This window comes from Salvelinus sp. IW2-2015, linkage group LG4q.1:29 (genome assembly GCF_002910315.2).
Source record: "Salvelinus sp. IW2-2015 linkage group LG4q.1:29, ASM291031v2, whole genome shotgun sequence".
Classification (NCBI taxonomy): Eukaryota; Metazoa; Chordata; class Actinopteri; order Salmoniformes; family Salmonidae; genus Salvelinus; species Salvelinus sp. IW2-2015.
The window spans coordinates 14,297,021-14,323,063 of record NC_036842.1 but is presented as its reverse complement, the minus strand read 5'-3'; the positions used below and the strand labels follow the sequence as shown (position 1 = coordinate 14,323,063).

The following is a 26,043-nucleotide window of genomic DNA, read 5'->3' as shown; positions in this document are numbered from 1 at the left end:
CCTTATGTCGTCCTCCATCCTCATTTCGCCTGCTTTTGAAAAATGTCAAAGGTAATCTCGGTGGCAAAGAGAGGAAATGTGGAAACAAATGCCCTTGTATGAAATGAGACTAGGCCACTAGCACGTCATCAGGCAGGAGGAATCCCAAAATATGTGTTAAGTGCCCCAAAAATTAAGCTTCTTTTGCTAGACATTTTATAGATCAAAGGATAAGTAGAGAATATTTTTCTCCTCTGAGAAAAGAGCTGATTCAAAGGGGAATCAGCAGATTTTAAAACACGTTCATGCTAGCTGTAGGGAGGATGCTCTTGTGCATCCTCTGCCGATGTAGATATTCAAGGTGAGCATACTGTTCGCCTACTAATGAATTGACACTTAGACCACCTATCGGTTTCTGGGTCACAGAGGAGAGGATGGAATTTTGTATAATTGAGAATTGTTCAATATCGTCAATTATCCCATGAACCACCCAATCAAAGCTTTACATGCTGACCAAACCAACCATCGTGCGTATGTTGATTTTCACTATCCCCACCAGATGTGTTCATGACGTGCAGGTTAAAATACCAAAACCAACTGTGAACCAGCTATATTGGTCAAATTCTAGGTTATCCTGATGGTTATATAGGCATAATGACATCACTCAGACTCAACAATGACAAGGTATTGGCCACCTAGATATGTACATAATGTAGTATATTTTAAATAGGAAACACTGTCAGCAGAAAATATAATAGTCTAGAATATCCATGTGAATGGACAATAAAGGGCTATCAAAATGTATTGTTGATGGCAACATTGTTTGTGATATTGTAGGATTTACTCATGTGACACCATTGCTTCCAAGCAGTTTTGTGATGATCGTTTTAATCATTAAGAAAATGAATCCAATCCTTAGTAGGTATGTATTTATTCTTTCAGCATGGGTTGTTGTCATTTGTATCATACGCTTGCCCGACACATTTTACTGAACATACATGGTGATATTTCTATCCATTTATGTCTCTATATAAAAAAAACGTGTCTGGAAAAAAGCAAAAGCATACTTTTTTAATCCTTAAGGGAAGATAAATATGTAGTCTTATGTTGTGTGCAAATTTGATATAGGCCTATATTTAGACCAAAAAGTTACACTGTTTTAATTCTATATTTTTTGTACAGGTGAAAACTACCAAACAGGCCACTAACTGGGAGCGACAACTCTGCGTCACCACCTGCTCCCTCAAGCTGTGGTTTTTAGTCTCTCTTCATTGATTGGTCAGAACCTTCTGTACGGTCCGCCCTTTTCAGAGATTATGCTCACTCAATGGATGGACTAGATGTCATTAGAGAGTATTTCGGCACCGCCCTCTTATCTCGGTGCCCTCAGGTTAGTGTAATGAATTTTATCATGGCGTGCCCATGGCAGGGGGCTATTGCTCTCTGCCGAACCTTTATGTTGCCCTTTACAGCATCTCAAGCCCACCTGTAACAACTTTAAAAAGTGATTGGAGACATTGTTTGCAATGTTACCGGGTTGAGCGCATTTTTTCTGAGACGTTTGGTACATTTTTTAACTAGAGGGATTGTCAGAGAAAAGCTCTTGCCATGTCTCTACTTTGTGTAAGAGGTGAGTTATTCTCTTTTTCTTTAATACATTTTCATATATTTTTGACTTCATAAATCGAAAGCAAAACAATTGTTTCAAGTGAAGTAACGTTAGATTGTGAACCCCAGCAGTAACCGGTTTGAAAGCCGGATAGAACAAACTGGATGAATTGAACTTTTGCGGCCGTGATTATTTTTTTTTTTCCTTTTTGAAGCAAAGTTGTTTCCGTATGTGTCTCCCTTATGCAGATGTAAAAGATATACGCTCTAAGTTAATATATTGTATAAAAATAGTTTATTTAGGCAATTTTATTTGGATTTGGAGATTATTTATTACATAATTCTGAGATGGGAGCCGTCACCTCTACCGCCAGCTGTTTTCCAGTGTTTCTGCTCTTGTCAACTGATTTAACGTTTGTTAATTTGACATGTCAGTTTCCAACTTACAACATTAGGAAAAAGTAGTTTTACTTGCTAAATATTTTTTGCTTGTGTAATGGTTGTAATTGGCTATCAAAAGTATATTTAGAATTTGCCACCTAAATTAGATTATTGTATGATTGTGTGCTCTTATGGTACACAATCTGGTTTTGCAATAGTGTTATCGTTTGTGTGGTGTGTCTGATTGAGACACTGGACAGCCTTTTATCTTCAGTTTGTGTGACGTCTACGATCACCATTGCCATGTCCTCTAAACATCTCATTTACTTCACAAAGAGTAGCCTATAATCCAATTTGTGTGTTAGTGTTTCTGCTTAACATCTAAAGTGTCTTAACAAGACTGTATACTGCAGTTCAGGTAACATTTAGCAAATAAGGTTGTCTAAAGTCAACTTAGGCAAAACCACATTTCTGCTCTTATACATGTATACTATACAGCCATTATTCATTCATGCTTGACTGGCATTTTTGTTGGGGTTAAGCTGGCTGCCCATGTTTTTCAAATCTTTTTCTGGGGGTACTTGATACTGGCACAATTTATGCTTGTGCAGTGACTCCTTGTTCAATTGATGATGTAATTAGTCATTGAAATTATGCACAAAATACCATCAAGGAATAGAGGCAAAAAATACAATTTTGCTTGACTGAGTTCTCTGAACTTGTCAATTATTTATACTGTAAGAAAAGCTTTTCCTTGTTCTTTCTTTTTCAGTTCTGAAAAATACTAAAATGAAGCAAAATATCACTCAGATATATCTATTAATGAAACTGAAAAATAATTACTAGTATCCGACTAGTTTTATTAGCTCCCCCTCTGTCGTCAATACCTGTGGCTCAGGATCAATACCCATGGCGGCTGGTACTGGAAATCTCTCTTTTTGGCACTGATCCTTGATGGGATGAAAAGCAGGCAGGTGTTGACTGTCAAGTCTATCTCCATCAAGACTAATAATGTTTAAACAACATTTTATGCCCGACTTCTCATGTTAGTGTACATAGCAGACCAGGTAATAGACCAGTGTCAACCATGCTTGAAGCATTATTTTCATTATCTCTTCAAACATTCTATTTTGGCAGGTACATAATGGCACAGATGTGTGATTGTGGTCAGTAGGAACAGCAGTTGGCAGAGGTACGTTTTGAATGAACTTGTATGCCTTGTCATAATTTCATTGTAATCAGGCTCCTCCCACCTAACAAGTGAGGCGTCTAAGTTTTTAGCTCACCTAATTGAGTCAGTGGCTTTTGTTGTCACGTCCAGACTTAGAGCAGGTGCATGATACCAGATGGTGAGGTAATAAAACAGTAGAAATGATAGCTGTCTTCTCTTGGCACCTCTCCATGGGCTAACCTTAATTCTCCCCATCCAGTAGAATCTTGTTTGACACCTCATCAGGCCAAGCCTCAACCTGGGCCCGTCACAGGCCAGAGAGATGAGGGCTTGTGGCAGTGTATGGGTCATGAGGAGTCTGGACAGGTGAACACAGCACATCCAGAGACGAACACTCTAATTTACAGTAATTTAGCATGTTTATTTAATATGCTGTGGTTTCCTCGAACACGTTTGTCCTAGAAAATGTACAACATCCATTTATTGATTAGTATTGAGAAAATGGAAACTGGAGCCACCGTAGTTTAGTCTACCAACCTAAACATAGTAGTGCATTGAATCCTAGACCGGATGGTCGGCCTGTATGTGATTGGCTGCTGTGACTCACCCCTTCCCCCGTACAGCAGTGTCATGGTTTTTTGTTTATTTATTGCCCCTAGAAAAGGCCCATCTCCATGGTGATGTCTTTACACAACAGATATGTGTTCTAGCCCTCCAAGTGTGACAGGTGGACAGTCAGAGACCCCTGCTGTGTGTGGATCAGGGCCAGGCTGGGTGGACAGTACACATGGACCTCTCATAATATGGTCCTGCAAACCTAGGGATTGTATTGTGTGGATGCTGAATAGGCATCCTGGTTTGGTAGATGATTATTATTGCAGACTGAGTGTTTTAGGAGTACCAACAAGCCTTTTCAAATGCTAAGTGTGCCATTGACATGGAGAGGGATTTATTCTGTGGCTCCTCTGCATAACACTGATGTGTGTCTCTTAGTGCTATAAAAAACACTGTGTGTGACCGTCTTGATGAAATGAAAGCACACTGCATGATGAAATGGGCCATGTTGACTTTGTCACAGATTCAGCTGCGTCAATAATCTGATATATAGATAGAGGGACAGAAGGATAGCTTGAGATGTATGGTCTAGGCCTATTAATCATGAAGATGGTGTGAGAGGGGAAAGATGTCATGTTGACAGGGCGAAAGAGAATTGGTCAGAGAGGACAGCGAGATTGAGTATAAAGTGCAGTGAGAGCGAGGGAGAGAGCTGAGAGATTGCAACAGTAATCCCCTGGCCATCTGTTGCTCTGTCTCGCTCGCTCTGTCTCTCTCTGTTTCTGTTTCTCTCTGGTCTGCTTTCCCGCCCATAGGCTCCACCTGATCAGCTCCAGTGCAGTGTGTAAATACAGAACAATAGAAGCCTCTGACCCTGCTCTTCTCTTCCTGTCTCCCTGTGCCGCCTGACAACACTCCCTAGGCATGCGTGGCCCTAGTCAGCAGTGTGTCCGTCCCATCCGCAATATGTGGTCACGTGACTTGCCTCCTCTGAGCCCAATTTAAGGGTTACCAGTACTAATCCTCCGAGCTGAGTAACAGTCGCAAGCCAGGCAGGCGTCCAGTGGATTCACTGGTGGAAATCCCTTAACTCAATATTCAAATGCACCTTGTGGGCTGGGCTGCTGGCAATTCCCAAACGTATCTTAAAATTTGACTAGATGTGATCAATGATATAGTTGGTATCTAGTATTCTTATTGGACCTTTTTTCTGTTCCATCATTTTATTGCTCTGCTGCTGTGTGTTTTCAGTCTACTAAAACTAATATACCCTATTTTCAATTATATGTAGCCAATTGTTTCCTTTTACTGCTTTGAATACAGTTGGGGTTCTTTTGTTGTTCCTATCATTTGGTAAAGAAACAAAGATGTGGTCAGACATCAGGTGAGCACACAGTAGAGAAGATTAGTAAACAGTAGGTTGATAGGGGAACTGAGCAACTGCCGCTGGCCAAACACTGATGGCTTCCTCCAGTCACAAAGATGGACGGCTGAGCAGAAGAGCGATAAGAATCAGTTTCCATCATAATGGCCCCTCGCTTTATGGCCCTCTGCTCTGTTCGCCTCCGCTTACAATGACGTCAGCTTGATTGGGACATTATGCCTGCCGTCGTGCCAGCTCACAGGCCAGAGTCACAGCCTGGTGGCCTAGAAGAGCCTCTCTGGAAACACTGACGTCACACTCCTGACCCTCTGCTTTTCCACTGCTCCCTTTCCTATTTTCCGGGGAGCCAGTAGGAGAATCGCAATTGGTTTTCCTTGGTTCCTCCAAGAGGAAAGATGGAAATAAATGAACTTGTATGAAATGACTCTTCTCTAGCATGTCATCATCAGGCAAATGACAATTACAGAAGTGGAATCCCAAAATAATGTGTGAAGTGATAAATAGAATGTAGCTAGTTGTGCTTGACTTTTTATATATAAAAGGATAAGTAGCGTATCAATTTGTGTGCATGCTTTTCTCATCTGAGAAAACCAACAGCAGTTTTCAAAGGAAGTGTGGTGGATTACAAAACTCTTCCCGCAGTAGGATACACCTGAACATCCTCCCCCACAGGAGGCAATCTAGGAGAGGAGCAAATTCCTCCGTTCACCTATTCACGAATTGGTGCTCTCCTACATATGGCGACCGCTTGTTGGTTTCCGGGTCAAGGAGGAGTCGGAGTGGACAGACCTTTGCCCAATTGAGAATATCTCAGTGTCAGGGAGTGGACGGGAGTGTGTGTGTGTAGAGAATGGAAGATGGCAGGTGCATTTTGAAAGCGCTCTCTCCTCCACCTCCTCCATTTCCCTCCTTGGGGTCATCTCTTTGCCATGTTGTTGCTAGGGAGATTAAGAGGCTAACTAAGATGGGCAAATAAATAGTCACTCACTTGGGCTGCATGTTATTCTAGCTGTGTACAGAGCGAGAGAGGGGGAGGAGCCGTACGTGCTGATATTAAAATCATGTAGAGTCAGCTCCTGTCACTCACCGCCACCCGACACTGCCCATCTGCCATCCCAGCCCTGTCGTTTAGTCGCCGGTACATAAGGCTGAAGCAGCCATCACAATTAATCCCCTCTAAACCATCTTTCAAATCCATAACCCTTATTGTATAGATACAGGAAAGGTCTAAAGTCAGCCTGGTCTAAAAATACACCAGAATGCACTAGATGTTTTTCTGCTCTCGTTGTCCACATAGTAGATGAAAAGAGAATTTGCTAATTGTGTTGTTTTTTAAACATCTGCTAGGCTTATCATTATATCATTGCCCTTGTTGTATGTTACAATCTGCTTTGTGATACCTATATTTTGTGTAGATTAATCTGCCATTCAACCAATGACTACCTGTTCACCATTCTGACTTGTACTTCACACACCTTACACTGGAATGATAGGTATGACTTTGACTTTCTGCGAACTGAAGGTCATTAGGCCAATATTAGGCTATCCCTAGACATTTGAAATATCTTCATGCCTAGAAGAGCCTCCAGGCTTCTGTCATAATGGTCAATTTTTAAGTAAAAAAGAAAAATGATTGCAGGGGAAGTTTGGTAAAACTAATTCCGTCTGAATCGTCCACTGGAAAAACGGACATGCTGTGGTAACATTTATATAACCAACGTTCTATAGTAATACTAGTCCTGTGTGAATAGGATTTAGGGCTCTCCATATTCCAGTCTATCAGGGTTTTGTCCAGGCAAAGGTTGGGATTATGGATCCAGTGCCAGAGAACATAGCCTATCTGGGAGGGCTAGCTCAGTACGGGAGTGTATTGTGTATTATGGGATTTGACTGTGAAAGATTACAGCACAGAGGTCAATATGAAAGTGTGGCCTGACAAAGTAGTGGTCAATTTATTAGAAACATCTGAATATTTGCATGAAAACTTGATAACCTTGTAACATGTTATTTTAACTCCTTTTTATGATGTTCAATGGTGTATTGAAACATCATTGTTTCTTTAGTTTTAAAATATTGATGTTTTCAGCCTTGCTGTTCTCCATCGGAATAACTAATCAGTTTTTATGAAAGTGTCCCACATCTTTAGGGTTATGATTCATTTTTTGTGAATATTTAGTGATTGTCTAAAATGTGTGAGGCTGGTGTTTTCTGCTGCTAGGTTGAGGTTGAGAGGATATTGTAATGCTGATGCTCACTCGTACAGACATCACCTGGATGGCCACTTCTCACCCTCAACAGGTTCCTACTCGATGCTTCATCAACACGTGCTCCAGCTGTTGGTCTGCATACATTATTAATGAATTTCAGGCCTCACCTACACATGTCATGTGCTCTTTTTTTCTGTGGTTGTGGCTGATTGGTGTTTGTGTGACTGGTTCCTGGTCCCTGATTCACCAATTGGCATGCACTGCTGGGTTACACTCAGCAGGATGGATCTGACTGCAGCCTTTCAGGGGATGCCATTGAGGAGACATGAAGTGACCATGGGTTCACAGTCATTGTACACAATGTAGTCTACAGCAATTTGTTTCTGATAAAGCTGTGTGATATCCCTGAAGTAAGTCATGACCAGGGATACTGACTTGCTCTCTCTTTAAAAATAAATTAAAAAACACGTCTTTGACGTTTCTAATGGTTATTTTATGTTTCTTTCTTTTTCAGTAAAGAAAGCCAAGCTGCATGGATCACCGGGTAAGTCCTTAAACTCTTTATTTTGGTGTTATGTCTTTGAATGTTGTCCCAAACTAGGACCCTGTGGGTGTGTCATAAATATTTTAGCTATTTTGACAGTGGGAATTATGGGCACAACACCTGGCGTTAGCGTAATAAACGCAACAAATAAGTTATAGGTATGACGAGGGTTTGACCACTCACTGGCCAATGAAAACCTGCGCCGAAGCTTTTTGAGGTTGTAATAAACAGAGCGGTGTCTGTTTTCTACCTACAAATATAGCTGTTTTTTGAACGGTTTAAGCTACAAAATATTATGACCCCATCACTGAAAGATAAGACTCGCAGGAACACGTATTGCCTGATGATCTTCTGAATTTCCCAATATATTTGATGCATTTGTCACTGTAAACCATACTTCCTTATGATTGAAGTACTGTCAAAAGTACTGTCAGGCTGATTTGGCACTGGTGCATGTTTTTAAGGACACACCTCAGATATTGCCATCCCTCCCACCTCAGCTCAAGCGAGCACATGAACTAGGTAAATTACCAATCCTGCTGCAAGGGTTGGAAAATAGCAGAGCACCGGCTTTAACAAGTAGATATTGCCAACAAGCGCGTTTGACAATTGCCAGCCTAAAAATAGAGGTATTACCGAGGTATTTGAAATGGCCACGGAATGATTTTCAATACTGTCAATGCCGTTGAAACAATTTATTTGAAGTTTTCATTACATTTGAATATTTGTAGTTAAGTAAATACCTGCAGTGAACTTGTGCGATCGTTGGAGGTAAAGCAGGTTGCGTTCTTCATTTCACCTGTCACATTATAAAGCTTACCGGTAGCCTTCAGTCTAGGGCTGTCCCGACTAAAATAAAATCTTGGTCCAATCGATTGGTCGAAATTTTTAAACATGTATTTTTCCAAATATAGACACACCCTATGTGTTTTTAATGAAATCAACTATATGCATTGAGCTTGTCTGATGCTTAAAGCTTACGGTTTGATGAAATAAGACAAATGCCTCACAAGGGCGCCAGAGATCTAGATAACCAGAAGAAAAAAAACTTAACCTGACCCAACTATTCTCCTCTAGCTCCTGCTGGCTTTTGCGGATTCTGCTATTACTCTCCTGAAGTTGCTTGTAATACGCTACACGAGGAGTTGGGAACCTTTCTCATTGAATGCCAATTTATCTTTTCTACCGATCTGTGTGCCAGTTATGGTTTTCATATGCACATTTTGGTGTAACAGATTCATTTAATTTATAATAACTTCATATCTCAAAATAATTGTCACGTGGTTAATCAAAATTCCATAAAAATCTAAATGAAAATGATAAACCTAAAAAAGTAAATTCTATTGCCATTGCCAACTATGTAGACATAGCCTACATAAAGCCAACAAATAAAAACATTGCAGCCTGCAGGTAGAAAAAATCCCATACAACCTCCCGAGTGGTGCAGTGGTCTTAGGCACTGCATCGCTGTGCCACTAGAGATTCTGGGTTCGAGTCCAGGCTCTGTCGCAGCCGGCCACGCCCAGGAGACCCATGGAGCGGCGCACAATTGGCCCAGCGTCGTCCGGGTTAGGGGAGGGTTAGGCGACCGCTAACACGGTCGCTAGGTGTACAGTGCTTCCTCCGACACATTGGTGCAGCTGGCTTCTGGGTTAAGTGGGCATTTGCAGCAGTGCGGCTTGGTTGGGTTTTGTTTCGGAGGACGCACAGCTCTCGACCTTTGCCTTTCCCGAGTCCGTATGGGAGTTGCAGCGATGAGAAAAGACTGTAACTACCAATTTGTATACCACAAAATTGGGAAGAAAAAGGGGTAAAAAAAATGTTTTGCCAACACCTCTCTACAACGAACTTGAAACTTTGTATCAACTATTAAGTTGGGTTCAGTCATGACGCTTGTGCTAGTGAACTTGCAACATTGTATAAAATATTCTGGGCTCTCAGTTTCCTGTGCCAGTGAGCTCGGGACAGACACAGCTCTATGCTATTTGTGCAAGGGATAAGAAGCAGTGCTTGACTTGGGCAGGAGCCTCAAATGTTCTACTGCTTGAGCTCCTGTTCCTCTTATGGAATATTAGCTCAAAAGTATTGTGGATCTCCTGCACCTAAATATAAACAGTACCAGCACCTAAAATGAGTACCGGAACCTATTTCAGTCCAAGTCAAGCTGTTCTGGATGACTGTGTGATAACGCTCTCGGTAGCCGATGTGAGCAAGACCTTTAAACAGGTCAACATTCACAAAGCCACAGGGCCAGATGGATTACCAGGGCATGTACTCAAAGCATGCTCTGACCAACTGGCAAGTGTCTTCACTGACATTTTCAATCTCTCCCTCACCGAGTCTGTAATACCTACATGTTTCAAGCAGACCACCATAGTCCCTGTGCCCAAGGAAGCGAAGGTAACCTGCCTAAATGATTACCGCCCGGTGGCACTCACGTCGGTAGCCATGAAGTGCTTTGAAAGACTGGTCATGGCTCACATCAACAGCATCTCCCGGATACCCTAGACCCACTCCAATTCGAATACCGCCCCAACAGATCCACAGATGCCGCAATCTCAATCGCACTACACACTGCCCGTTCCCACCTGGACAAAAGGAACACCTATGTGAGAATGATGTTCATTGACTACAGCTCAGCGTTCAACACCATAGTGCCCACGAAGCTCATCACTAAGCTAAGGACCCTGTGACTAAACACCTCCCTCTGCAACTGGATCCTGGACTCCCTGACGGGCCACCCCCAGGTAGTAAGGGTAGGTAACAACACGTCTGCCGCGCTGATCCTCAACACTGGGGCCCCTCAGAGGTGTGTACTTAGTCCCCTCCTGTAATCCCTGTTCACCCACAACTGCGAGACCAAACACGACTCCATCACCATTAAGTTTGCTGATGACACAACAGTGGTAGGCCTGATCACTGACAACGATGAGAGCCTATAGGGAGGAGGTCAGAGAACTGGCCGTGTGGTGCCAGGACAACAACCTCTAACTCTGTGTGAGCAAGACAAAGGAGTTGACCGTGGACTACAGGAAAATGCGGGCTGAACAGGTCCCCCATTTTACATCGATGGTGCTGTAGTGGAGCGGGTTGAGAGTTTCAAGTTCCTTGGTGTCCACATCACTAACAAACTATTATGGTCCAAACATACCAAGACAGTCGTCAAGATGGCACGACAAAACCTATTCCCCTCAGGAGACTGAAAAAATTTGGCATGGGTCCTCAGATCCTCAAAAGTTTCTACAGCTGCACCATCGAGAGCATCCTGCCCGGTTGCATCACTGCCTGATATGGGAACTGCTTGGCATCTGACCGCAAGGCGCTAAAGAGGGTAGTGAGTACAGCCCATTACATCACTGGGGCCAAGCTTCAAGCAATCCAGGACCTATATAATAGGCTGTGTCAGAGGAAAGCCCATAACATTGTCAGAGACTCCAGTCACCCAAGTCGTAGACTGTTTTCTCCGCTGCCGCACGGCAAGCGGTGCCGGGGCGTCAAGTCTAGGACCAAAAGGCTCCTTGGCAGCTTCTACCCCCAAGCCATAAGACTGCTGAACAATTAATCAAATGACCCCCCCCCCCCCCCCCCCCCCCYCTYTGTTTTGTACACTGCTGCTACTTGCTGTTTGTTATCTATGCATAGTCACTTCACCCCTACCTACATACCAACAAATTACCTAACCTGTACCCCCGCACATTGACTCTGTACCGGTACACCCTGTGTATATAGCCTTGTTATTGTGTTTTTATTTTATATATTTTTAAAGTTTATTTGGTAAATATTTTCTTAACTCTTCTTGAACTGTACTGTTGGGTACGGGCTTGTAAGTAAGCATTTCACAGTAAGGTCTACACTTGATGTGTTCGGTGCATGTGATACAGTTTGATTTGATTTTGATAAGAACTAGTCAGGTAGACCTATTTTATTAGGTTTCTACTATTGTAATTCTCAATGGATGTAAAAACATAAATTGTTTGCTTGCTGTTTGAGGTGAAGAAAGCATTACTTTGAGAAGCTCCATAGGTCATTAGTGGTGGTGCGTTAAGCCAATCAGAAAGACTATCAGATCCCCAAATGGGCACATTTTATATGCCTACATTTGCACCTGTAGGCTATGTGTGCGCGTCCTTACTCAACATTGACAGGAGCGCTCCAAACAAAAGACAATGACTAAATTGACTACTCGTAAATTAAATAAACCAAAACTTGTTTCTCACAAATGCATCAACATCAATTAAATGTACAATATCAAACAAGATAATTATAAATCATAAGACAGTTAAGTATATTCTTCTGTATATCAAATTATATATACATGAACTTAATTTCCTTTAGACTCAGTGCTGAGTGCACAAACAATGTTTCCACTCCTACATTGAGAACGCGAAGATTGGAATAATAATATTGAATGCATTAACAGAAATTACCATAACCAAAGAAACAAACATTGTAGATTTAAAGTTAATTCCTATCATTTCTGATGTACTACTGGTTATATATGTAGTAGGGAATTGATATACACTAACAATCAAACGCAAACAATTCACATAATGAATGTGCACAAAATTGGCTAGAGAGCGCATTCTGGAGAGAGTAGTGCATCTGGTTGCATGGTCAGTCCAACGTCTGCATTGGCCATGCAGCATTTATGGTGATATGACCTCAGCACAAGTCAGGGCATTCATACTTCTTGCGATTCATGGAGCAGTGCAGAGTTGTTGTCAAGGAAGTGAGTTTGTGTTTATACAGGCATTACCGCCCCCACCTAGTGTCAACCAATCATGTCAATGCGGAGCTATACGCAGCCCTCCGCATTGTTACATCATTTGGGAGGTGCATGGCGATGCGGTACAGAGCTGGATTTGGCCTCTGCATGCCTCTGGAGGCTCTGCGATTGCGTCACACCCTGCATATGGTTCTTCCGACTACATTTTCGGATCAAGCATAAATTGGCTTTAAGTCTCGGTCTCTGCAATGGATTAGTTCACTGAGACGGGGGCAAATATATATTTGTTTTAGTCAAGCAGTAGCAAACACTCTTGGTCAACCAACAGCCTAACGACCAAACAATCAACCGGTCGACTAATGTGCTTGGGCTGTCCTAAGTCACGTTTGTTTACAAACACACAACGACAAGAGACCAGAGCCTTGTGAGTCACTCACTGTGGTGCAGCACACACCAGGTGATCTAGTTACAGTATGGAATTCACAAAATGATAGATATCTTATAATTATTACCGTAACTGTCTAAAATGTGCTAAATGCTGTGCATTTGGTTTTCTAACTTAGTAGCTAGTTATATAGTCTTGCAAAATGAAACGTATCTTGGTAACAGCAGAGAATCCCCTCCTGGATCAAGAGCCTTGCTGTCTACTTGTTTTGTGTGCAGCAAACTGTGTAGAATTTGAGTTGCTTGCATAACTTTATGAGCTGGGATGACTGTCCTGCAAATAGCTTGCATTTTGCTATGAGATTTGACATGTACTTGTTAGCATTGCTAGCCTTCAGATTACAGCGGCTCAATGGGCCCCTTGTGTTCAGTGCCGGTGTTACTGAATATCCCCGGATGGCACAAGGTCTGTTTGACAGTATGAAAACTGCCTAAATCTGACGTGCACAGACCTTTTGTGGGGGCATCCCAAAAAAGATTTCCCACAACCGCGGTCACAGATTCGTTCAGCAATTAATACAAGTGGGGAAATCAGCACAATCGGATAAGTAAAGTATTTTGTAGAACTATTTTGATCTGGAATAAATTATCAATTTATTAACAATAATTCCAGTCAAAATAGAAGATAGTAAGAAATATTATAGCCTAACATTACTATATCCAACCCAACTCCATTTGTTGCCACTAATATGTATCCCAGTGGTTTTCAAACTTTTTGACCCGCTACCCCCCCAAAGAAATTTGTGACTCGTGCGCATTCGGAAAGTATTCAGACCCCCTTTTTCACATTTTGTTACGTTACAGCCTTATTCTAAAATGAATTCAATAAAAGTTACTCATCAATCTACACACACTACCCCATAATGACAAAGCAAAATTGTTGGAATTGTATAAAAAAATGTTATTAACATAAGTATTCAGACCCTTTGCTATGAGTCTCAATTGAGCTCAGGTGTATCCTGTTTCCATTGATCATCCTTGAGATGTTTCTACAACTTGATTGGGGTCCACCTGTGGTAAATTCAATTGATTGGACTTGATTTGGGAAAGCACACACCTATCTATATATGGTCCCACAGTTGACAGTGCATGTCAGAGCAAAAACTAAGCCATGAGGTTGAAGGAATTGTCCGTGAGCACAGATCTGGGGGAAGGTACCAAAAAATGTCTGCATCGTTGAAGGTCCCCAAGAACACAGTGGCCTCCATTCTTAAATGGAAGAAGTTGGAACCACCAAGACTCTTCCTAGAGCTGGCCTCCCGGCCAAACTGAGCAGTCGGGGGAGAAGGGCCTTGGTCGGGCAGGTGACCAAGAACCGATTGTCACTCTGACAGAGCTCCAGAGTTCCTCTGTGGAGATGAGAGAACCTTCCAGAAGGACAACTATCTCTCCAGTACTCCACCAATCAGGCCTTTATCGTATGGTGGCCAGACGGAAGCCACTCTTCAGTAAAAGGCACATGACAGCCCGCTTGGAGTTTGCCAAAAGGCACCTAAAGGACTCTCAGACCATGAGAAACAAGATTCTCTGGTCTGATGAAACCAAGATTGAACTCTTTGGCCTGAATGCCAAGGATCACATCTGGAGGAAACCTGGCACCATCCCAACGGTGAAACATGGTGGCAGCATCATGCTGTTGGGATGTTTTTCAAAGGCAGGGACTGGGAAACGAGTCAGGATCGAGGGAAAGATGAATGGATAAAAGTACAGAGAGGTCCTTGATGAATACCTGCTCCAGAGTGCTCAGCACCTCAGGCTGGGGTGAAGGTTCACCTTCCAACAGGACAACGACCCTAAGTACACAGACAGGACAACACATGAGTGGCTTCGTGGAAGTCCCTGAGTGGCCCAGCCAGAACCCGGACTTGACCCCGATCAAACATCTCTGGAGAGACCTGATAATAGCTGTGCAGCGACGCTCCTCATCCAACCTGGCAGAGCTTGAGAGGATCTGCAGAGAACAATGGGAGGAGATATTTCCCAAATACAGGTGGACCAAGCTTGTAGCGTCATACCCAAGAAGACTCGAGGCTGTAATCGCTGCCAAAGGTGCTTCAACAAATTACTGAGTAAAGGGTCTTTATACATATGTAAATGTCATATTTCTATTTAAAATTTTTAATAAATTTGCCAAAATGTTTGAACCTGTTTTTGCTTTGTCATTATGGGGTATTGTGTGTGTACATTGAAGGGAAAACATTTATTTAATACATTTTATAATAAGGCTATAACGTATCAAAATGTGGAAAAAGTCAAGAGGTCTAAATATTTCCAAGTCCACTGTACATGCAAGTGTGCACACGCTCACAATCGCTGCACAAATCTAGCCTGTCACTACAGCCATAAACGTTGATCCATTTTCAAAATGCAAGATCGGCTAGAGAAATAAACTGTTTTACAACTGCATTTGGAGCAGATATTCATGTTTGCAGCCAATAGCAACTAGGGATATATCATGTAGCTTTTTTTGGAGTCCAGGGCAAGGAAAATCATATACCCTACATTAGCAGATGTTGCAGGATTGGATGGAAAGCATGTTCTGTCTGCACTGCGCCATCACTTTGGAGGGCAGCCTGCCTGCAGAGTGCTCGTTGCCAGCCGGGAAGCCTTGTTATTCCTTGTCGTAATACATTTGCCAGAGTATTTTACGTCTTCATCCCATAATATTGAAGGCAGTGCGACGTTACAGCTGCTTATATTTCGACATGTAGCCACTCAAACTAGGCCTATATGGAAAATGATCAATAAAATCGCCAGGTTGTCTATTGTTTTGGCAAAGATGCCTCCGAAGTATGTTTGGTCATTGGTCAACATCAACAATCAAGACGTGCAACTATTGGTTCTAAAGCGTAGATGAGAATTTAACCACGACTTGTGGGTTCTGAACAACGACAAATGTATACAAAACAAATGAATATTCTTGGGGAAATTCTACCACCACTGAAAAGGGCACTTTGGAGGGACAAAGGGTAAAGTGCTCTGCACAGGTAGAGCCCTATCTGTGCACGTGCCTGCCTACGTGTGTAAGCCTTCATAGCAGCTAGTCACTTGCACCCATTTATCTTGTAGGTCAAACAGTTAAATGTGTCAGGGCGGTGATTGGTTGATTGTATATTGCATAATCTCATGGAGCTCTGTGTCCCTGCTTCCTGCCTAGCTCTATCCCATGTGCTTCAGGTTAGCTGCTCAGATCATTGTTGGCTAAGTCCAAATCCCCACGCCCTCCACCTCGGCAAATCCTTCCACTGTTTGCCTTCACGCCTATCCCATAAGCCCCATGAACGTGTTCCTGGCTAGCAGTAGCTGCAGCAGTGCAGTGAGTCACTGCTAACCATACCATGGCATCTCCCAGTGTGGTGTAACTCACACACCTCAGGTCCTTGACTGACTCTTGTCTTGGCTAATGTTCACTGATTCCCCAGACTTTATCTCCTAGAGTTGTTTGATTCTTGTGGTCTTAAAACAGTTCAACTTTTTCTGGGATGTGTGGTATAGTCCTAGGTGAACAGCCTATGTCCTAGGAGGTAAGAGAGCCGTTTCCCTCTGGCCCCTCCTCCACTTGGGACATTAGCTCAGCCGCAGAGCAAACACTCCACTCCACTTCTCTGCTCAGAACAGAAGACAGTCTGTTCAGTCTCCTCCATTGTGCTGTGGGCTACATGTAAACATTCACCTCACAGACAAGGACAGGACCAGTTTCCCAGCAGTTTTTTGTCTTTTTGTCTGTTTATTCAGTTCTATTGAGCCTGTAATCATGGTTTGATTTGTAAGCTCTGGTCTGTGAAAAGTTCTGTGACTTGACTGAGGTGATAGGTTAGTTGCAGAATAAACATGGACACGCATATGCACACACACACACACACACACACACACACACACACACACACACACACACGCTCTCACACGCGCACAGCCCTATTTAAAGTTTTGGTCTCTGGTCAAGTGCTTTTACCACACATTAAGATTGACCTTGAATTGGCCTGGGATTTTTGCGAGGGCTTGCATCATGCTGCTTCCATATTACCTTGAAACCGGCCAATGGCTTGATGGGTGATGACTTTGTTTTCCACTCTAGCTCTAGCAGAGTTCTGGTGCTCAGAATGGATACTTGATACGAGGCTGCGTGGTTGATTTGAAATGTGCATACACTGAAGTTTTCCTGGAAGTATCAACGGGGTTATATAGTCCTAGAACTGGACAGAATGTGGCTGTGTTTTATGGTAGTCACTGGGCAGGGGAAAGAGGATGGTGTAGCTATACTGCACGGTACAGTACATATCTTCTGAGGCAGTGCTTGGTTGAGCTCAATGTTTTGACTACTCCATGTTAGAATAGTTTTTCAATTGCAGATTAATCCAGCTGGTCATGCTGTAGCTACTAGCAAAGACTTACCCATCACATACATTTGTACTGTAAGCTATTCATAAAACACAACTACCCAGGTGCTTCTTGTGACAGAGGAATATGTCTCCTAACCCATACAACATTGATGAGAGGTCTTCATTTTAAATGTCAGCCTTCAAACCACACGTGTTTTTCTGACTAATTTATTGAAAAACTTAGCATGCGTTAATAATGAATGACGACACTTGACTAAGGCATGTGGGGTGAGTTGGAGCGACAGAGGGGCTCGGTGAGCTCCCAAAGAATGGCTTAGTAACCTGGGCAGATCATTACATGATCTTCGCTGATCAGTCTCCACACTCTGATAGTAGACAGTCAGCAATCATTTCCTGCTCGAAGCTGGATCAAATCAAATTGTATTTGTCACATGTTTCATAAACAACCGGTGTAGACTAACAACGAAATGCTTATGGGTTCTTCCCAACAATGCAGCGCGAGAGAGAAAAAAAGAGATGAGTAATAATAAATACACTGAGTAGCGATTACTTGGCTATATACACAGGGTACCAGTACCGAGTCGATGTACAGGGGCACGAGGTAATTAAGGTAGATAGTTGAAGTCGGAAGTTTACATACACCTTAGCCAAATACATTTAACTCAGTTCTTCACAATTCCTGACATTTAATCCTAGTAAAAATTCCCTGTCTAAGGTCAGTTAGGATCACCACTTTATTTTAAGAATGTGAAATGTCAGAATAATAGTGGAGAGAATGATTTATTTCAGCTTTTATTTCTTTCATCACATTCCCAGTGGGTCAGAAGTTTACATACACTGAATTAGTATTTGGTAGAATTGCCTTTAAATTGTTTAACTTGGGTCAAATGTTTTGGGTAGCCTTCCACAAGCTTCCCACAATAAGTTGGGTGAATTTTGGCCCATTCCTCCTGACAGAGCTGGTGTAACGGAGTCAGGTTTGTATGCCTCCTTGCTCGCACAGGCTTTTTCAGTTCTGCCCACAAATTTCCTATAGGGTTGAGGTCAGGGCTTTGTGATGGCCATTCCAATACCTTGATTATGTTGTCCTTAAGCCATTTTGCCACAACTTTGGAAGTATGCTTGGGGTCATTGTCCATTTGGAAGACCCATTTGCGACCAAGCTTTAACTTCCTGACTGATGTCTTGAGATGTTGCTTCAATATATCCACATAATTTTCCTCATGATGCCATGTATTTTGTGACGTGCACCAGTCCCACCTGCAGCAAAGCACCCCCACAACATGATGCTGCAACCCCTGTGCTTCACAGTTGGGATGGTGTTCTTCAGCTTGCAAGTCTCCCCCGTTTTCCTCCAAAAATAAGGGGATGTTCTTTATGGGCCAATGGTTCTATTTTTGTTTCATCAGACCAGAGGACATTTCTCCAAAAAGAATGATCTTTGTCCCCATGTGCAGTTGCAAACTATTGTCTGGCTTTTTTATTGCAGTGTTGGAGCAGTGGCTTCTTCCTTGCTGAGCTGCCTTTCAGGTTGTGTCGATATAGGACTGGTTTTACTGTGGAAATAGATAATTTTTTACCTGTTTCCTCCAGCATCTTCACAGGGTACTTTGCTGTTCTGGGATTGATTTGCACTTTTCGTAACAAAGTACATTCATCTCTAGGAGACAGAACGCGTCTCCTTCCTGAGCGGTATGATGGCTGCGTAGTCCCATGGTGTTCATACTTGCGTACTATTGTTTGTACAGATGAACGTGGTACCTTCAGGCTTTTGGAAATTGCTCCCAAGGATGAACCAGACTTGTGGAGGTATACAAATGTTTTTCTGATGTCTTGGGTGATTTCTTTTGATTTTCCCATGATGTCTAACAGAGGCACTGAGTTTGAAGCCAGGCCTTGAAATACATCCACAGGTACGCGTCCGATTGAAGCTTCTAAAGCCATGACATCATTTCCTGGAATTTTCCACGCTGTTTAAAGGCACAGTCAACTTAGTGTATATAACTTCTGACCCACTGGAATTGTGATACAGTGAAATAATCTCTGTAAACAATTGTTTGGAAAATGACTTGTGTCATGCACAAAGTAATGTCGTAACCGACTTGCCAAAACTATAGTTTGTCAACAAGAAATGTGTGGAGTGGTTGAAAAACGAGTTTTAATAACTCCAACCTAAGTGTATGTAAACTTTCACCTTCAACTGTACATATGTAGTGCCTTCAAAAAGTATTCATACCCCTTGATTTTTCCAAATTGTGTTACAGCATGAATTGAAAATGTATTAAATAGAGATTTTTTTTGTCACTGGTCTACACACGATATCCCCAAAATGTCAGTGGAATTTTTTGAAATTAACATATGAATACCAAATGAAATGCTGAAATGTCTTGAGTCAATAAGCATTCAACCCCTTTGTTATGGCAAGCCTAAATAAGTTCAGGAGTTAAAATGTGCAAGTCACATAGTAAGTTGCATGTGTGCAATTATGGTGTTTAACATGATTTTTGTATGACTACCTCGTCTGTACCCCACACAAACATATTATCTGTAAGGTCCCACAGTCGAGCAGTGATTCAACCATAAAGACCAGGGAGGTTTTCCAATGCCTCGCAAAGAAGGGCACCTATTGCTGGATCGGTCAAAAACAAAAGTGACATTGAATATCCCTTTTGAGCATGGTAAAGTTATTAATTCCACTTTAGATGGTGTATCGATACACCCAGTCACTACAAAGATACTGGCATCCTTCTGCTCAGGGATTTCACCATGAGCGTATTCGATGAGCCCCAAAAAAAATTGCAAAAAGAATCCATGCAGATAGCGATTTAACTAACCACTTGGCAGTCTTTTATGGTTGTTCAAGGTGCTGTTGACTCCAGACTTGGTGCATCAGTACCGCTGGCCATGCAATAGCAGAAAGAACAGTCTGGCTTGGGTGGCTGGACCCTTTGACAATTGTTAGGGCCTTCCTCTGACACCGCCTATTATAGAGGTCCTTGATGGCAGGGAGTTTGGCCCCAGTGATGTACTGTGCCGTACACTCTACCATTTGCAGCACCTTGCAGTCAGATGCGAAGCAGTGGCCATACCAAAAGGTGATGCAGCTAGTCAATATGCTCTCAATGGTGCAGCTGTAGAACTTTTTGAGGATCTGACCAAATCTTTTTAGTCTCCTTAGGGGGAAGAGGCGTTGCCATGCTCTCTTCATGACTGTGTTGGTGTGTGTGGACTATCATAGATCCTTAGTGATGTCAACACCGAAGAACTTGAAGCCCTCAACCCACTCCACTACAGCGCAGTCGACGTGAATGGGGGCGTCCTCGGCCCCCCTTTTCCTGTAGTCCTCAATCATCTCCTTTGTCTTGCTAACGTTAATGAATCCACACTGCCAGGTCTCTGACCTCCTCACTATAGGCTGTCTCATCATCGGTGATCAGGCCTACCACCGTCGTGCCGTCAGCGAACTTAACTTCTTTGGGGCACCCCCCCCCCCTTAATTTCCGCCTAAAGACATACCCTAATCTAACTGCCTGTAGCTCAGGCTCAGAAGCAAGGATATGCATATTCTTGGTATCATTTGAAAGGAAACACTCTGAATTGTGGAAATGTGAATTGAATGTAGGAGAATATAACACAATAGATCTGGTAGAAGAAAATACAAGGAATTAAACATACGTTTTCTGTTTTTTATTGTTGCTGCATCATCTTTCAAATGACCAAGAACAGCCAAACATCCAGATAGGATGCTGTGGATTTGAATGAAGAACATAAGATGGCAACAATAGCTGAGCAAAGTTTTAGACATAACTTCAAAAATTAGCGAGCTACATGACATTGAGCATGAAGTCACCCAGGTGTCCCACACAAATGTACCCAAGTGGCCGAATTGGTACAGTGATACATTTTGAAGGAAAGAACTATAAACAAAATACATAAATGCTATTCTAACACACCCCAAAAAAAAAATATATGAAAAAAAATATAATAATAAATTAATAATAATAAACAAATAACAAGGGTAACTATTTACACATTTTCTATTTACAATATTGTGAAGACCCTCAGTCCTCTACACAATATTGTGCTGCTGGTGCCACGGCCCATAGCAGTCTCTTTCTGCTGTAAAGCAGAGGCTTACTGAACAGGTGATGGGGCATTTCTTGTGACAAAGCGCACAACGACGTCTCCCTACTGTGCCCTTTTTGCCCTGAAGCACATTCATGCCTGCAGAGATGAATCTGGGCAGGTGAACACCAGTGGTTGTGGTGTTCAGACTCTAGACTTTGTTTTAGCTTTTCCTGATTTATTTGTCATAATTTAAATATATAAACTTGTTAAATGCTATTGAATATGTACTGCTATGCGTTACACTCGTGGCTCCGTCAACTAGGATTTGCAATGGCGAATGAACCTCTTTTACGCCAGAGTTTACGACAAAGGCTGGTCTTCAAACGTATAACCATTACATATTGCCGTTAACCTCGGCTCAATGGCTATCTTCCAAGCTAGATTTCAAGATGATCAGTGGTCATTGGGCCAAAATACAGTCAATCAACGATAGACCGGTCCTACCATTGGTGCGCAATGAGGTCATTGATTGGTGTCTTCCAATCGGTTTGTTTCGGTCAATACGTCCCGGGAAAAGAGCCATCATGTATGGTTGTGTTAGTAACAACCAGAGGATTGTAATGAAACCAACCATGACTGGATAAACATTTGTTTAGTGTGTAATTACCACAAACGCTTCGTCCGAAGTTGAATGAGACGGAAATAACGACGCAACCGCTTTACAAATGTTTCGTGTTAGGCTATAAAAATGGATTTTATCAAACAAAACGAACATTCACTGTGTAGTTAGGACACTTGGCATTGCCACCAGAGGAAGATCTTCAATGGTAAGCGATTTATTTTATTGTTATTTCTGACTTTCGTGACGCTAATGCTTGGTTGGAAAATGCTAGTAATACGTGTGTGTGTGGGGCGCCTTCCTCAGAAAATCGCATGTTTGCTTTTGCAGTAAACCTTTTTGAAATCGGACCAAGCGGCTGGATTAATAAGACGTTCATCTTTTAAATGATGTAAGATACATGTATTTACAAGAATGTTTAATATAACGAATGGTGTATTTAAAATGTTAGCTCTCTGCAGTTTCACCGGATGTTGGCCTGGTGGGACGTTAGCGTCTCACCTACCCTAGAGAAGTTAATGATGTTGTTGGAGTCATGTCCGGCCAAACAGTTATGGGTGAACAGGGAGTAAAGGAGGGGACTAAGCACGCACCCCTGATGGGCCCGCGTGTTGGGGCTCAGCGTGGCAGATGTGTTGCTTACGTCCACAAATGTGTAGGCACCTGGGTGCGGGCCATCAGGAAGTCCAGGATCCAGTTGCAAAGGGAGGTGTTCAGTCCCAGGGACCTTGGGTTAGTGATGAGCTTAGAGGGCGCTATAGTGTTAAATGGTGAGCTGTAGTCAATGTACAGCATTCTCACACAGGTGTTCCACTTGTCCAGGTGGGAAAGGGCAGTGTGGCGTGCAATAGAGATTGTGTCATCTGTGGAGATGTTGGGGCGGTATGTGAATTGCTGTGGGTCCAGGGTGTTGATATGACATGACCAGCCTTTTAAAGCATTTCATGGCTACAGATGTGAGTGCTACAGGGTGATTATCATTTAGACAGGTTACCTTGGCGTGATGATGAATCAAATCAATTAGCCTATTGTTTTCTGGCATATTCATTTATTTTCTTTCGCGTGCAGGGTCTGACAGTAACGACGGCCTGCCGGGGCCAGTAGATCTCGTCAGTGGCCAGTTTACTTTTCATTATAGGATTTGTTTTATTTTTATGTAGATAAACTTTACCTGAAAGTGGGAGTGTTCACTAATCATTGATTATAAGCAAGTGTTTTGCTAACTTAGTCTAAACATTCTACATCTCTTTCCAACTGTGATGCTGGATCAGCTAGTCTGGCTAGATGCGAGGGGGGTGTAGATCGCTGTAGGCCGTGGCACTTCAGAAAAAATATTTAGGACTTTTATACAATGCATGCTTTCATTGCTTGCTAGAAAATTAACATTGTGTTAAAAAAAAAATTAAAGGTTGGATATGTCTGACTTTAATTAACAGCAGTTGACAAGGTGGTTCTGGCTCTAAGGCCTATAACCTAATGTGCTAATGTTGTGTCAAATGGACAATGCACCAATCCTTTCCAACCTGGCATGGTAAAATTTGATTGGTCTATAAATTAAGAAAAGACTATCAATACCGATCAGGCTCGGTCCTGGCCGATATGCCGCCCTAGGCGAGACCCAAAACAATTACGCCCTCCAATCCCCGCATACTAGAATACTAGCCTAGGCTTTAGTGTCGGCCCGCAATGCACTTTTATGAATGCCCATGTGGTAGCCTACTGTTTGTAAAACAATTTACTGTTAATCCCTGTAGTTTAGTTACATTAATTTCTGTTAATGCATGTATCAATTACCGTTATCATTCTCTGAGTGGAAATGTTTGCAGAGTTCATTCATAACCTGCTACATTTGTGAGAAACAAGTTTTGGTTTATTTAGTACCACACTCCATATGAGCATGTGCCTAGTTTCTCTGTCCTGTTAATGTTGACAGAGCGCGCACGCACCTGAGGACTCATAGAAGTAGCTGGCATGCTTCTCGCAAATGTCAAATGTAGTAAAGTGTCCAGCTCGGCTTCTCAGTCATTTTTTCTTCACTTTACACAGTAAGTCAACAGTCTTTAAAAAAAAGTTGTTTTATATCCATTCAAATTGTAATAGTTAAGCACAGTATTTGAACAATCTTTACAACACTCTCCCCCTCGATAATCAACGTCGCTGATAAATAGGCTCTGGTGTGTTTTTGTTTCTATTTTAATGATTGTCAATTTCATCTTCATAGCTATCCCCTTCATACTTTCCTTGTCAATTCATTGTCTTATAACCATGCAGAATTATTTGTTTTTCCATGCAGGACTTGCACTTCTGTTATCTGATAAATTAAGCTATTTTCTGCCTCGTGTTGCACTAATGTGTTTTCTGTGAAGGAAAACTAGCTGCACGCCCCTGATCACTCTATTGAAGCAAATAACCCGGTATATGGTAAATACTATATACCGCCCAAGCCTATTGGTGGCATTGATTGACGAGTGCTTTTACAGAGGTGTGCATGTGTGAGTTCGCTGATTCTCTCCATGTCCATTCAGAAAGTTATCTTGACTGTCTGAACTCCGTCTCTTTTAATAAAAATCGGACTTAGTTTGAATGGTTTTGTGCGTCGAAATAGGATCTGTATTAAAAAAGTATATATGTAGAAAAGCCAACGGACAAGGTGGACTTCTTATAGGCCTATAAGTAATAACATGAATAAGATTGAAATGACATGATAATAACAAAGTGTAATGTCTTGTTTCAAATAGCTTTTATTAAGAAGCATATCCATGAAAACAAATGTACAAACAGAATTTAACCATTGTCAGTGACTGTACATTGGCCTGGCCATTTACCGTAACCTCAAATGCCAAGACCGTAACAGCCCTCTTTCTGTTTCCCTACATTACAATCACGACCACTAGGAGCGCAACCTGGATGAGCATTTTCTTGTATGCTTATTTCTACCAGTGTGCAGGCATGCGTGCGTGCCGCTGCACGTGGGTGTATGTTATGACAGAGGGTGAGTTTCCTCCTAATGGTAGATGGTATCATTCCTTTGTGCAAAGTGGAAGAGTTCTTTCAGGGAGAGACCACAATCACTAAGTGGCTCTGATCTAATCAAGGCCTCCTCCTTCTCCCCTTACCTTTTACCTAGTATTCATGGGAAGCAGCAAGTGTGGTCCAAGACAAGGCATGGGGCATCTAATTTGTAAGGGGGAGATGGTGAGTGTCTTCAGGGCATTAACGTAATGTAATGGCTGTATTGTTGTTACTGACTGCCTGTCCTCAGACTCTAATTAGACGTGTCTTCTCACCCCAAAAGTCCTGGGCCTGGTGTCACTGCTAGGGACCTAATAGCTTACAGCTGGTGTCAATATAATTAGTCCTCTGGGGCTAACGACATAACTGCAGGGCTCAAAACTGTGAACCACACATTTGCATTTGCAAGGCTTTGACTTGGCAGCGTGACACCATTTTTATTTATTTATTGGTGCTAGGGTGCCAGTAATTTCTTTGTGTGATGCATGGTAGGTGAACGGAGGATCTCCGCCTGTGTGGTTCCCACCGTGAAGCATAGAGGTGGAGGTGTTTTGGTGTGTGGGTGCTTTGCTAGTGACTGTCTGATTTATTTAGAATTCAAGGCACACTTAACCAGCATGGCTACCACAGCATTCTGCAGCGATACGCCATCCCATCTGGTTTGTGCTTAGTGGGACTATCATTTGTTTTTCAACAGGACATTGACCCAACACACCTCCAAGCTATAAGGGCTATTTGACCAAGAAGGAGAGTGATGGAGTGCTGCATCAGATGACCTGGCCTCCATAATCGTCCAACCTCAACCCAATTGAGATGAGTTAGATCGCAGAGTGAAGGAAAAGCAGTCAACAAGTGCTTAGCATATGTGGGAACTCTCAAGACTGTTGGAAAAGCATTCCTCATGAAGCTGGTTGAGAGAATGCCAAGAGTGCAAAGCTGTCATCAAGACAATGAGTGGCCACTTTGAAGAATCTCAAATATAAAATATATTTTGATTTGTTTCAC

The 26,043-nt window shown here is 42.4% G+C and overlaps 1 protein-coding gene across 3 annotated transcripts in view; it reads left to right on the top strand.

The window, feature by feature from the left end:
* The first annotated feature begins 1,389 nt into the window (after positions 1-1,389).
* The window catches only part of unc13bb (unc-13 homolog Bb (C. elegans)), a 102,446-nt gene continuing 77,792 nt past the window's right edge, over positions 1,390-26,043 (top strand). For all 3 annotated transcript variants that reach the window (XM_023983880.1, XM_023983879.1, XM_070441853.1), the window contains exons 1-2: positions 1,390-1,609; positions 7,800-7,829. In XM_023983880.1, coding sequence (XP_023839648.1) covers positions 1,588-1,609; positions 7,800-7,829 — 52 coding nt within the window. In that variant the 5' untranslated portion in view covers positions 1,390-1,587. The remainder of the gene's footprint in view (positions 1,610-7,799; positions 7,830-26,043) is intronic.